This window comes from Jaculus jaculus, chromosome 6 (assembly GCF_020740685.1).
Source record: "Jaculus jaculus isolate mJacJac1 chromosome 6, mJacJac1.mat.Y.cur, whole genome shotgun sequence".
In the NCBI taxonomy this organism is placed as follows: Eukaryota; Metazoa; Chordata; class Mammalia; order Rodentia; family Dipodidae; genus Jaculus; species Jaculus jaculus.
The window spans coordinates 123,929,333-123,944,366 of NC_059107.1; the positions used below are offsets into that span (position 1 = coordinate 123,929,333).

At 36.0% G+C, this 15,034-nt stretch overlaps 1 protein-coding gene across 1 annotated transcript in view; it reads left to right on the forward strand.

Annotated features, from left to right (window-relative positions):
* The window catches only part of Ptprq (protein tyrosine phosphatase receptor type Q), a 199,154-nt gene that overhangs the window by 20,293 nt on the left and 163,827 nt on the right, over positions 1–15,034 (forward strand). The window contains exons 9-10 of the mRNA XM_004650139.2: positions 4,143–4,315; positions 14,052–14,232. Of these exons, the coding sequence (XP_004650196.2) occupies positions 4,143–4,315; positions 14,052–14,232 (354 nt within the window). The remainder of the gene's footprint in view (positions 1–4,142; positions 4,316–14,051; positions 14,233–15,034) is intronic.

Genomic DNA, 15,034 nt, shown 5'->3' on the forward strand with positions numbered 1-15,034 from the left:
ATGTTATAGTCAGGATCCCCTTGACAGTGTTTGGCATAGTCCCCTGCTGCAGTTGTCCACCTGATGTTGGCCAGGAGGTGATGTCCAGCCTCTGCTCATGCCATGTTTCCCTCTGCCATCATGGAGCTACCCTTTGAGATTGTAAGCCAAAATAAATCCTTTATTCCCACAAGCTGCTCTTGGTTGGGTGCTTTGTGCCAGCAGCAAGAAGACATCTGCATCAGTCCTCATTTCATTTGAAAACCTTAAAGTATTTGAAATAATTGTTTTGCTAGTCATATATGCAAGTACTCTGTTTCTCATGTACTAGTAGATTTTACAAAGAAACTCATTGAAAATGACTATATTATTTTCTGTGGACAGCACCTTCAGAACTGATAGAACACCATGAGTAATTGCATTGTGTGCTTGATTTTCTTTATTTGTATTAATATTAAAGGAGCTAGGTCTAATTCATGCTTCTATGGTTTCCCTGTAAGAATTTGTACTATAACAGATCAAATATATTTCTAAATACAAGATATAATGCTGTCTCTTCCATTTCCCTTATCCCTTGTTTTTTTTTTTTTTTTTTTTAAGTAAGAAAAATGACAACTCCTTAATCTTTACTTGACTTGTAATTTTAGGTCATGAGGGATATGTAATTTTATTGAAAAATATGTTTAAGATAGTGTCTGCTGCTATACATAGGTTTAACTCACAATAATAAAAGTAAAAATCTATATATAGATTTTATCTGTGGTACAGGGTATATTTGACATTTTTCTATGTCCATAAGCTAAATCAAGTGGAATATACCATTTCACATTTCACTTTTGGAAGACTTGTTGCCTGGTTAAATACTTTCTGGAAACTTATGATTCTCATTCTAAATTAAATGGGAGTTGCCTAACCCCTTCTATGATTTATAATACACAATGGTGGATAAGACTTTTTCTACATAGAAACTCTAAAATAAAGCACAAAAGAAAAGTAGAAGGACAGGGTTCCTATTTCAGTTGCTTTCTTTGCTTATAGTTGATTGTAAAGATTTGCTTATCTTAAAAAATATGTAAGATTAAATACAATGATAGAAACATAAAGTTCTATGTACAATTCATTTTAAGGAAATTAAACTTTTACAAGAGGTGAGCTATGCAAAAGGTTTTATATGTGTTATCCATAATTTTTTCTCAGGTCTTAGAACAATAATCATAAATGTATTCAATGATTAGTGGATAATTCTTGATATGAATTGCTAATCTGGAACTCTTTCCCTCATCCTTCCAAGACAAAATTGTATGTTCTTACCAGATAGAACATTTTTGTAAGAGTTAAAAAGCAATCCTTCCATATAGGTAGATTGAGAGTTTTTAGAAAAGCAGACTCAATCTGAGATAGATTTTTGTCCATAATGGCGACTAGAATCTTGACCACCAGAATGATTAATTGATCCGTTTGCTATAAGCTATTCAACAGATTAGAAATATTTATATTGCTGGGCATGGTGGTTCACACCTTTAATCCAGCGTTGGAAGACTGAGGTGGGAGGCTAAGGTATGAGGATCACTGTGGGTCTGAGGCCAGCTAAGCTACAGAGTCAATTTCTGAACAGCCTTGGTTAGAGTGATTTATATTGTTTCATTGTCTAGGTTTTTTGTCCTGATAATTTTGTAGAGATAAAAAAAATGTTCTTTTTGGTCTACTTCAGTGATGAGGTGTTGGGGGCCTCTGAAGCTCTGGCTCTCTGATTTGGTAGGAGTTGATTTTTCTCTGTGTTGGTCTCCTTCCCCCTTGTGCTGGTATCCGGTTCATCAGGAAAATAGCACCCTTGCTTGTTTCGGCAATTCTCCTTAGTTTCAGCTGGGTCCCTTTTGAGGTATGAGGGGGTGGCTCTCTCCTTAGGATCTGCATCTGTCTGAAAAAGAGAAACAGATTCTCCTAAGGAGAGTAAGTTAGCACAAGGACAAATGAGATAACCCTTACTTTTTTATAGAGCATTTAGTAAGTGTAGGCCCTCTCGTAGCCCACAATGCATGACCCATATACCTCAACAAGGAGGGGCAATGGGGAGGGGGTAGGTCACAGATGAGCCTAATAATGGTACCAAACTGTCTGTATTTGCTGAATAGAAAACTCATAAAAAAAATTCTAAAAAATAAATGTTCTTACTTTATGGGAAGAAAATTCCACATAGTCACAGATTAAGCAATTTCTAATTTAAGCATAATTACATGTATTGATTATAATGGTATTTATTGACTCATGACATCACTTTCAATTTTTATCTGTTATCTCATTGAGGAATAGGGTCATTCTCCTATTTCATTTGAATTTAATTTGTCTCTCTTATAACTAAAGTTTTGTAAACCTATTCCATAATTAAATTATTTTACTGGGTTATTGTATCTTGATCACAAAGGACAATGTTTACGTTTCACATTTTCTCTTTCTTGAACATATATTTTAGAAATTCTTTTGAATTTCATTCCTTACAGTAACTTTCTAGCGTTAATAGGAAAGATAGAGTTAATAGGAAAGATAAAATTGCATTTACATTATAAATGAGGAAAGTAAGGGTTAGCAAGTGTGGTAGTCAGATTCGCACTGCTGGTAGAAATCACTCAACCAAGAGCAGATTGTGGGAAAAGAGTTTATTTTGGCTTATAGGCTCGAGGGGAAGCTGCATGATGGCAGGGGAGAACGATGGCATAAGCAGAGGGTGGACATCACCCCCTGGCCCACACAAGGTGGGCAACAAGAACGGGAGAGTGTGCCAAACTCTAGCAAGGAGACACTGGCTACAATACCCATAAGCCCATTCCCAACAATACACCATCTCCAGAAGGCAATAAATCCCAAATCTCCTTCAGCTGGGAGCCTAGTATTCAGAACACCCAAGTTCATGGGGACACCTGGATCAAACCACCATAGCAAGGTATTCACATTCAAAGACCTAGAAACAAAAATGGTGAAATGCCTGGGATATATTTGTATCCTTTTTTCATTTTTAAAATTAAAAAAATATTCAATTAATTAATAAATTTAGAGAGACAGAGAGGGAGAGAGAGAGAAATTGATGTATATAGAGAGATTAGATGTGCCAGGGCCTCTATCCATTGTAAAGAAATTCCAGATGCATGTGCCACCTTATGCATCTGGCTTACATCGGTACTGGGGAATTGAACCTGTGTCCTTAGTCTTCACAGCAAGTACCTTAACCACTAAGCCATTTCTTTAGCCTTTTCCTTCATTATTTTTGAGAAACTGAGAGATTTCTAAGATGTCACATTTTGTCATTTTATACATAGAGTTTACTTTAACTACTTAGTGCTTTAACCTTAAACTAATTATTAATTTGCATCATCTTTTTATTCCTATTGCAAAGAGTAAGGGGACATAACATTTGAGGCTCACATGATTAATTTGAAAACTCAGGAGAAAAAGTTCAATTAATTCTTCATACAAGTTCATGTAATAAATTAGAATGTGGCCCAGTTGCATTTATCAGCTACATTTCACTGCATTCAATGATCTGGATATTGGTTTGAGATTGTTCCTCATTTGTATAAAGCCTTCATGGTTTCAACTGGACATTAATCTCTCATAAATAGCTTATCATGGAAATCATTTTTAATAATATTGTTTGATCAAATGAAATGACATTTTGATTTTAGAAAACTATTTCTTGTTATACAATTCCTTACATTTTGATGACTATATGAAGAAATTTATCATTAAATATCTATGAAGTTCATTAATCTTTTACCTTATTTAGTTTTTAATAAAGCCATAACCATGGCAGACAATAATCTCTCTCTCTCTCTCTCTCTCTCTCTCTCTCTCTCTCACACATATGTACAATCATGTACAGCCAGGCGTTGTGACACACACCTTTACTCCCAGCACTCGGGAGGCAGAGGTAGGAGGATCACTGTGAATCTGAGGCCACCCTGAGACTACATAGGTAATTCCAAGTCAGCCTGAGCTACAGTGAGACCCTACCTTGAAAAACAAAAAACAAACAAACAAACAAACAAAAAGATAATAATAAAAAATAAAATAAAATAAAATAAAATCTTGTACTAAGAATTTAGGGAATTATTGTCCCTTAAGTATAATTGCCCCTCTCTTATGCCACCATTTTTTTTTTTTTTTTTCAGTTCCAGGTACAGTGTTTGACTTACAATTAGCAGAGGTAGAAGCCACGGAAATAAAAGTAACTTGGAGGAAGCCACGGCAACCAAATGGAATCATCAGCCAATACCGAGTAAAAGTGCTGCTCTCAGAGACAGGAGAGGTCCTGGAAAATACTTTGCTCACAGGACAGGATGAGGTATTGCACTTTCATTTCCCATCCTGATGAACACATGCTGCTTAGTCTTGGCCTTGATGATTTAGAAGATTTGCCAGCATTCTGCATAAGTTTGACAAACTTCCTAGTATTATGCGACATAAATTGGGGCATGTTGAAACTCTAGCGAGGCCATAGTTCATTTTAGGTCACATATTATAATATTCGTTAAGTGCTACTGCTCTTTTCTGAAAATGTAAAAAAAAAAATTAAGCAGAACTAGAGGTTCTTTATATGTGAGTTTTACTGTGCTAATCAAGTTAATAAGTTGTTTGAAAGGTTCTATTATGATTCGGCACAAATGCCCTTTAGAAGGTGTGTTATTTGGAACAACTGCAGAGGAAAGGATGCTACTAAGAGATGATTAGATCCTGTTTGGATTTGAGGAGCTAAATGTCTCAGAAGTGCCCTATTTAGAAAGTAGTATTTGATTCAATAAATCACATGACTAAAGGAAGAAAGTTAAGTCTATGATAGATTTAAAATAAGAGGACTGAGTTCTTTGGCAATGCAGCACATTTATATACACCAGAAGTCTTACTCTCTGGCTTTGTTTCTGCGTGGGATTGGAGACAGCCCTGATTTGACTTTACCATCTTCATTTAAGTGTCCCAGCCAGGTGCTAACCTGTGAAGACCTTTTGAGTTCTAAGACTAAACATATCTACATATCAGCTGCTCCCTAGGACTCTTAGAGACTGCACGTACTAAGGACTGGAGCTATATTACTGAAGCATACAGACATATATAGTAGGGATTAAGAAACTGGGTAGCTTCAGCTGTTTTTGTTCAGAATTGGTACTTCTGTTGTCCTGTTATCCAACTTTGTCTCCAACCACCACGGTCACACCATTCTAGCCCCAGTCTTCCTGTACTGCTAGCCCTAGCTTGGGAAGTTACCATGTACTCAATGCCCTGTAGCTACCCATGAATTCCCACTCCAAGTTGCTTACTAACTCCAATCTTGGTTTAACCTTTAATCCTCTGTTGCCTCCTTTCCAGTGGGTAAAAGATACTGTAATTAGAAGTTATTGCCTCACTGCATGAACAAAACACCCGACCAGACTCGGTTTATGGAATTATTTCCAGCTCACATTTTGGAGAGGAAGTGTCATCAAGGCAGGGAAAGCATGTGTGACCTTGAGCTTGCCTCACCTTTGTGTGTCTGGATCTGAAGAGTCAAACATGGGTCCTCAGGTTTTGTAGGCAAGCACCTTAACTGCTAAATATCTCTCCAGCCCTAAGTAGGAGGTTGAATCACAAACCCATGAGGCTATGGAAGACATTTCATATTCAAACCACACATGGAGTTATGACTTTAATTTAGTTATTTTGTGATGAGATCTTAGAGAACAGAAACTTAGACTTTGGTCCTGCTGAGAAGGTTTTAATCAGATATTTAGCTGTTTTGGGGTTAGGTGATAGTTTCCTGTTTTTGCTTACGTCATGTACTCAATAGCCAGGTATTCCTGAATTTTGTTTTTCTCTGGACACTAAATGCTTGAGTTTAGACTCCAACTCTGCTATTATTGATGCTTTAATTCTCCAAAACTCACTTGAAGCTTCTGAATTTCAGGGTTCTTATCCTTAAGGCATAAATTATAATAGTTCTTACAACAACAGGTCAATGGTAAGGATTTAAGGGATGGTTTGTAGAAAGAACTAGGCACTGGAGTTGTCATGCAGGAAGTGCTGTGCCAGTATTTGTGACCTAGTGTGCCTAGCTTAGCATTGAACCTTTCAGGTCACTTGACATTCTGTAAATCTCTCTCAATAATGGGAGCCACAACAAGCTTATTTCCTTGATGGTATCTTTCCCCCCCACTATATCAATCCCATTTCTAATGCACAATGTGGTTGGCCATTGGGTTTACTTTTCAGAAGGCTGATATGGGGAAAGATGTAGCACAGAGCACAGTTCTCTAATTTCACGTGACCTCAAGTCCTGGGCCTGTCTGTTGTGTTCTAGGACTGTGACCATGGACAAGTCAACTTTTAAAGGGTTTATGTTCTCATTTTTATAATATAGTTTATATAACTATCATACAGGGGTGGGAGAAAATAGCATGGCAGATAAAATCCATGGCTTAGTGTGTTCATTTTATTCTCCCTTTTCTTGACCTTGGTTCCTCTCTCAAGTTAAACACTCCGTCTTCCCACTTACTGTTAATTAGCCTATACTTCTGTCTCAAGAGCTCTTTAAATCCTTAAATTCTTGTTATACATCACCCGTGACCTTAGTTTCAAATATAGTGCTTGAGTATTTTTAACCATTTCTATTAACACATTTCTTTCCTCAGAAATATATTTTTTTCTCCAGTACCCTCTCCTGTACCCTCTACTGTCTAGCTTTCTGTACTATTTGCTGTTTAATAATTCTTCTACTTTTATATACCTGCAACTTTCCAATATTTTGCTGTAAGAAATTAAAAATAAAGAAAGTAGAAGGCTAAAGCCAACTTTATTATTTTCTACCAAATTGATAAAGGGATTAAAGAAAACTCTTTTCAGCTATCTCACATTCCCTATCCGCCCCCCATATTATTTCTGTATTGTTTACATCTCATGTAGTACAGGCTGGTCTACACTTACTGTGTAACTTAGATTGGGCTTAATTCTCCTGCCTCTATCCCCTAGGTGCTGACATTCTAGGTTTGTACTTCCTAGGTGGGGGCATTATAGGTTATGCACCACTTTGCCCAGTGTACAGTACTTTTTTATGGCCTCACACTTTCAACCACTGGTTCCTGTTTGTATATCTTTTTTGCCATTTTTTTCTCATTCTGATCATTTTTCTCATACTATGAATTCCTTATTGACCCTATTTGTGGAAAGATTCTTCCAGAGTTCAAGTATGTCTAAATTTATCATCCTGCCTCCCATACAACAAGAAGAAATAACTCAGGATTGTATAATGTCTTACCTGAACTTTTGTTGTTATCTCATTATTTTATTTCTCCAATGCTGTTGTACAACCATTTGGCACAAATTCAGCAGCTTTAAATTATTTACACTGTTGTCTCTCAGTATCTGTGGGCCAGGAATGGGAGCACAGCTTAACCTAGACCTTAGCTTTAGGGCTCATCATCCTGTGATCAACAGGCTGGCTGAGTTGTTCTCCCATCAGGAAACTTGACTGGGAGAGAGTCTCAGGTTATTGTCAGATTTTGGTTCCCTTTATTAAAAATTTATTTATTTATTTAGTTATGAGTGAGAAGGAGGGAGGGCGAGTCAGGAAAATGCAGGTAGAGCCACTGTAAACAAATTCCCTATACATGTGCCACCTTGTGCATCTGGCTGACATGGGTACTGGGGAATCAAACATGGGTGGTTAGGCTTCACAGGCAAGTGCCTTAACCACTAAGCAACCTCTTCAGCCCAAATTTTGTTTCCTTTCGACTCTAGTCTTGGCTTCTTGGTAGAAGGCTACTTTTAGCTCTTGGAGGACCCCCATAACTCTTGCATTTAGGCTTTTCAACATGGCCTTTTACTTCATCAAAGCAGCAAAGACTGCCCATATGATACTATGTGGTCATGTGAGTGCCATTCCATCACAGTTGTCTTTTCTCTTGGAGGTACAAGTACAGGTCTCACCTCACCTGGAGGATTGATTATATAACAACAAAGGTCTTATATGTGTCTAGTTAAATAAACTTGCTTCTCATTATCATAAGAAGAAAATTCAAAGATACTAAATTGAATGAGTTTTTAAAATAAACATAGAACTGAAAACAGCCATGCTTTTAGAGTATGTCTTCTTAGAGTATGGTTTGAAGTAGGGAAAGTATAGCCACAATATTGTTATTTCATTGTTCATCTGTCATCCCTCCCATCCTTTTTCATAGCCACATTCATGTATAATGTATAATGTATAATGAAGCATTAATGCTATATATGACTGGTCACATAACTTTCATTAGAATATCTTCTAGTGACCTTTGATGTTTTGTCAATAAGTAGGAATTTTAAGTCATATAAACCATGTCTAATATGTTAACATTGATATTTAAACAATAGTTTTAAAACTTTTAAAATGAAATTACATGGCGTGAGAGCTTTTATTTCAATTTTCTAACTAAGATGTGAATCTCATCTCTAATAAGAATAAATAATTTGGAAAAACACACTCCATTAACATATTTGACCAACTCTGATGACAGCATGTTTACTTTCCCACAACAGCTCCTATTCAATAAATTTAAACTGTTTTGCATTATGGTCTCATTATCTATTTATTAAGTCATAATATAGTTTGGTAAGGCCAAAAATTACAGAGGTGACTAGGAAGCCTCTTTAAACTGTTTTGACTGGAATGTTTATTTGCCCTCTAATATTTGCCAGTTTGTCAAATTCTTCTCTCTAGACTATTGATAATAGTGACAGTATATGGGATTTTAAACCAGATATCTGTGTTCCAATCTTTCTTCAGTTATCACTAGTTTTGATAACTTGGATGCATGACTCTAGAAGAGTTAAAAACTCTTTAACTTGTAATGAAGTAAGATACAATGGGCAAGGGTGTTTAGCACTTTATTTGTCATATATTGAATTCAAATGCCAGTGTATGTAGTGATCATATCCACTGGTTTCACCTCAGGTTATGGAGGAAGATGCACACAGCTTTCTTTTTGGTGTGTGTATGTGAGGTTTACATAAATTCATGTGTGTGCTTGAGTGTGTAGGAAGGACAGAGGACAACTCTGGGTGTTGATTCTTATCTTCCATATTGTTTGAGGAAGGGTCTTTTGTTCACTCATCTGTGTTTTAGGCTAGCTAGCCCATAAGCTTCTAGGAAGACTGGCTCAATTCTCATTGCTGTAGACTTTCTGTGATTATAGGTACTCAACACATTGTATTTTATATAGGTTTTGGGGAGCCAAACTTAGAAACTTAGATACTCATGCTTGTTCATGTGTTTTATCCACTGAGCCCTCTGCCCAGCCCCTGGATACAGTTTCCTTAAGGTTTTATAGCCTCATATTTTCATAACTATGGTTTCTAAGTTCTTCTTCCTAAAAATGACTCTCCTACATGTCTATCTTAGTTTGTGATTATCCTCTCACCAAACTGAAGTGTTCGGTGTAGAATCTGACTGAAACCAACACAAACAGAATTAATTTCTACTACTATTGATTGATATGTATATATATATACATATAATGTTATCCCATTAAAAAGTCATAGATCAGGGCTGAAGTGGTTAAGACACTTGCCTAAGAAATCTGAGGACCTAGGTTCAATTCCCCAGTACCCACATAAGCCAGATGCACAAGGTAGCACATGCATCTAGAGTTAGTTTGTAGTGGCTAAAGGCCCTGGTGTACTTTTCTCTCTCTCTCTTACTCTCTGTCTCCCTGTCCCTCTCTATCTCTTCTTTCTCTGAAATAAATAAATAAAATATTAGAAAGGTCATAGATCAAAATTCATTTCTTTGGGGATCTAATTCACTAAAGTTCAAGTCTGAAAACACTTAACATTATTCCTCCATGGGGAAACTTTAAGTTGGATCTTGCAGTTAGATCTCATCTTGCTGCCTAGAATTATAAACTTTTGAGATTGATACTGATGTATATTTCATCCTAAGACTTCTCAAGTACAGCATTTTACCATGATGAAACTTAGGAGAAAGTCATTTGCAGGCATGGTTTGTTGGTTCCAAATAAGTCTGCATGGAATCTGAGAGTTTGTTTAGGAATGACTTGAAGATGGTTTGTTTAGCACAAGTGGAGCATAAACAGAATCAAGCCATAAGTACGTGTTCACCTAAATCATGTCTAGAATGATTCAGCATCCTTTAGGAAGTTTTCAAAAATATATTAATGTTAAACTTGTCTTTTTACTAGTCCTTTATAACAATCTATAATTTAGATTAATGTGTAATTTACATTGAAATATAACTACTTTTAAGACAAAGTCAAATATCTCATTAATTCAATTTAACATAACTCTAGTGAGTCTCAGTTGATAGATGGAACAGCTTTTTTAACTAAAATCACACTTTCTGTAATGAAGGTTATTACATGTAAAAATTAAGTTGGTTTATTCAGGTGGATTAGGAACTCAACTCTGTAGACTTCTTAATTCTTTCACTTAAATTCCAAGGATTCCAGAGTAGCATATGCAAAGTCTTTCATCTTGATGAATTGTGACATTCCCGAACTCAGTGGTTTGCACTTTACTCTCCAGGAAACATATGGTGACGTCTAGAGACATTGTGTTTGTCACAGCTGGGAGGGGGGATAGGAGTTGTGGGTTGCTGTTAAACATTTTATACTGTACAGGACAGCACATAAACCCAATTATCTAATATGGAATGTCAGCTGTGATCGGATGTCATTTACTCTTAGTGGGTCCAGTTCTCAAACATTTAAATTTTGCAATGAACTTTGAATTCATTCCCAGTAACCTCATTTCTATCTGTATTACTCTTTTAGGTTTCATTCTTTTCTATAATTTTTCATTCCTGTCACTGCATTCATTAAAAAAAAAACAAAGATCTAATATATTTTTGATAAAGTGTGAGAAATATTCATATTCTGACGTATTCTGTGTAATTAGTTACATTCTGAGTTGGCACAAAACCATTGTTCAAATCATTTCCCTGGCTTTGGTGGGACCTTACAATGAAAACTAGAACTGGGATGAAATTCACAGTCAAAGGTATTCAAGCTAACGCTTCCATAGAAATGACAGTTTGTAACAGAGATGCTTAGTTAATTGGTGGAATGCTATAGTTTGCTTCATGATAATTTATTTGACATGGGATAGGAAACATTGAGCGAGTCACTGAAATGTCATAGTTCAAGAGAAGTTCTTTGTACTTCCTCACTATGCCATCCACAGGCTTTGTACACAGTAGATACACAAAGGGTGAGTGATTGATAGTGGAGACAGCTGTGTGCTTCAGGCATAGATTATTGGCTAGAATACAGAGCATTTCTGAATTATATGTTTGTAAATCATGTTCTCCCTAGCTACCCTGTGGAGGCTAAGCTCAAGCGAGCTATAGGAAGATGGGAAATCTTTGTTTTGTCACATCTGAGCCTTCCCATCCAGGGATCTTTATCCTAACATGAGTATCTTGAGGTATCCCTCTCCCCCCGCCCCACAATGCTTATGTAGATAGTATCTGTGATATTTTAACTGGTTTTATTTTAGAAATATCATTTGGAGGCCTGGAGGTTTTCTTGAATCATTTCCCTATCCTTTTATCTCTCAGAGAAGTTATTTTTTCTTTTGTACTGAGAATTAAAACAAAGATTTTATTTTCATTTATGTATTTGAAAGAGAGAGAGAGAGAGAGAGAGAGAGAGAGGGAGAGCGCTAAGGCCTCCAGAGACTGTAAACAAACTCTAGACACCTATGCCACCTTGTACAACTGGCTTATGTGGGTCCTGAGGAATTGAACCTGTGGCCTTCAGATTTGCAGGCAAATATCTTAACCACTAAGTCATTTCTCCAGCCCCTTTACTGAGAATTTTCATGCATGAACATATTGTAATTTGATCATATTCCCTCCCTCCCATTACCCTCTTTTGTTGCCTCCACCCATATTCCATTGAACATTCTCTTCTTTCTAATTAGTCCATCTTCTGTTTTAGTGTCTCATTCTTTTTGTCTTCTTCTGTAGATTATATGCAGGTCTTGTGTGTGGTGCGGGGGATAAGTACAAATAATGTGAAGTCATGTGTCAGTTCATGTACAGAGGACGGTGCCCTGAATTGCTCCTTTTCACTCTATGACTCTCTTACATTCTTTCTACTCTCTCATCCACAAGGTTCCCTGAGCCTTGGATGGCACGATAGATATTAATGGTAAGTTCTCAACAGTCACTTATTTTCAGCATTTTGATGAACTGAACTGTCCTAAAAGTTCTTACCTTCATGAGTTTTTCTTGAATATCTGTTATTATTATTTAGGAAAAAAAGGTGCAGTGATGCTGAGAGGAAGGGGAAACCTAGGTTTTACTCAAAGAATAAAGACAACAGAAAATATGTCAGAAAAATTAAAAGGCAAGGGTTCTTAAAATGACAGAAACCTGTATTAATACTTATTAATGCTGAGGGAATACAAGCATATAATTGTTAAGAAATAGAAAGGTATTTTTTTTTTTGAGGTAAGGTCTCATTCTAGCCCAGGCTGACCTACAATTCATAATGTAGTCTCAGGGTGGTCTTGAACTCATGACACTTATCTTACCTTTGCCTCCTGAGTACTGGGGTGAAAGGTATGCATCATTATGCCTGGTGAATAAAAATATTTTTAAAAAGAATTTTTAGATGTAAGTTTTGAAGATTTGAAAAGGAGAAGATTGTTTTGCAACATTTTTGCAAAACTCTACTCTGGGAAATTTCTAACAGGTATAAAGTAGAAAAGAGTACATCACCACTTGGGTTCAATAATTATGAATGTTCTGCTCCCATTCCCTTAGCAGGGCCCCATCATTGCTTCTGCAATAGATGCTTTTAAAATTACATTTTCGACTTCAGCTCATTTTTGCTTCTGTGTGCCTATGTTGCCTGAATCTCCAAGAAAATGACATTTTCACTGTTTTAATAATTCAATGACTGCATTTAGCAAACATATTAATATTAGATTGATATCATCTAAGGTACATTATAATAAAGTATATCTGTCTCTAAGGTACATTATAATAAAATATATCTGCTTATCTCTAAAGCCTATGTTGATCATTAAGTTCAAATTAAACCAAATAATGTACACATATTTCAATGATTACCAAATCTCTTGAAGCAAGTTTTAAAATAAATTAACATTTACTTTTATTTACAAAGTTAGCATTCTACCAAAATATCTACCACTGTTTTACCACAACAACCTTTTCTCATTCTAATTCAGTTATCCTAGATTGAATTGATGAGGGAGAGATGCATCTTGTTATTCCCCCTCTAACAACAGTGTCTAGTTTACCCATCTTTAACCTGCTCCTGATATTTTCAGTTCAGTATTTATCACTTTGGTTACTTGACATATATGAATTATGTTGTGGGATCCAGGGAAAAGAGCTGTTATGGACAATATACTTTAGAACCTTGGACAGGTATGCTATGAACTAAGTTTGAAACCTATGATTTTGAGGTCATCTTTTTTGTTCTGAAACTTCACTTGATTTTAGATAAATTACTATACCGCTTCTACTGATAACAAGCAGGTTGTCATTCAGGTTGTACCCAGTTGGCATACACATGCCGAACATTTAAATTCTATGCCTAGGACACCTCTATGTGTGGAAGAGCAAATTAAAATATTCTAATATTGTAAACTTCCATTAAGATGTCTACTCCTACTTTGACAACACCAACACAAGTGAGAAACAAATTTCAATTTCTTTCTAAAGTACAGTAATAATAGAGTGATTATAATATATGATCACAATGCAGTGTCTAGGTAGATTCAGAATAAAATTTTGGAATGTAAAGCAATAGTATCTTTTAAAAATGTGTGTTGTGGAGTTGGGGAGATGGACTAGTGGTTAAGGCATTTGCCTGAAAAACCAAAGGACCCAGGTTTGATTCTACAGAACCCATGTTAGCCAGACGCACAAAGGGAAACATGTGTCTGGAGTTCATTTGTAGTGGCTGGAAGCCCATTCTTTCTCTTTCTCTCTCTTTCTCTGTCAAATAAATAAATAAAATATTTTAAAAATTAAAAATGTGTGTGGTAACCAAATCTTTGTAAATATCTTCTTTTAATTGCAGCTGATAAAAAACTCCATGTCTCTAGAAATGATGAACCTAGTAGAGCCAATGATAGGATTTTATGAAGGTTCAGCAGAGGTGTCTTCTGACTTGCATTCCCTGGCTTCATTCATATATAACAGTCAACCATACAGTGACTTTCCTGGGAACATTAGAGCTGAAGAGCAGAATTCACGCATTGGTAGGTAAAATTTTAATTCTCTATGAAGTGGATGTGTTGAAACTACCAGCAATAGATATGGACCTTCACTTAGAGTTCAACCATGTTATTAATGATTCATGAGCTGGAGTCAGATTTTTTTGAGTAAGATTTTTTTTAACTGTTGGATAACCCATGAAGTAAATGGAAATGCCACACAGGCAGGAGCTGGCCCTTTCTAACCTGTCTGACCTTCTTCCTAGAGAAAGTAGCACCCCAGAGTCTCTGGCCAAGCTGCATAGACAATCAGTTATTACAGTTGCCAAAGCAGGTGTGATGGGGAGGGATTAACATATCTTCAAATCATTTACAGGCCTCACACTCCCTGCAGCTTTTGACTAATAGGTTTTAAAATGTCACAAAAGGCAAATAGGTCAGAAAGTTACAACTCTGGTGCATGGGGTGATAAACAGGTGTAGGTGACCCCTTGATGTGGTGATGTCATTTGTATATACACTTGCTCTTCAGGGTCAGTGGATCTTATTGTTTCTACAAGGAGAATGTAATATATGACAAATTGACAATACATGCTTAGATGACACAGATATGTACTGTCTCTTTGGTTTTTATAAAATGCTAAATGAGGAAAGTACATTATTTCATTTTTTGTCTCAGATTTTGTAGTTACCTTATTCCAAACACTAAGTATGTTATATATAGAATTATATTCATGGTAGAATTGTCTTTAAAAGCGCATTTTATTCAATATGTTTTTTTTTCTTATGCACAAATGCGTATCTGCATAAGGATTTAAAATATTTTTACTTTTATTTAAATAAATTGT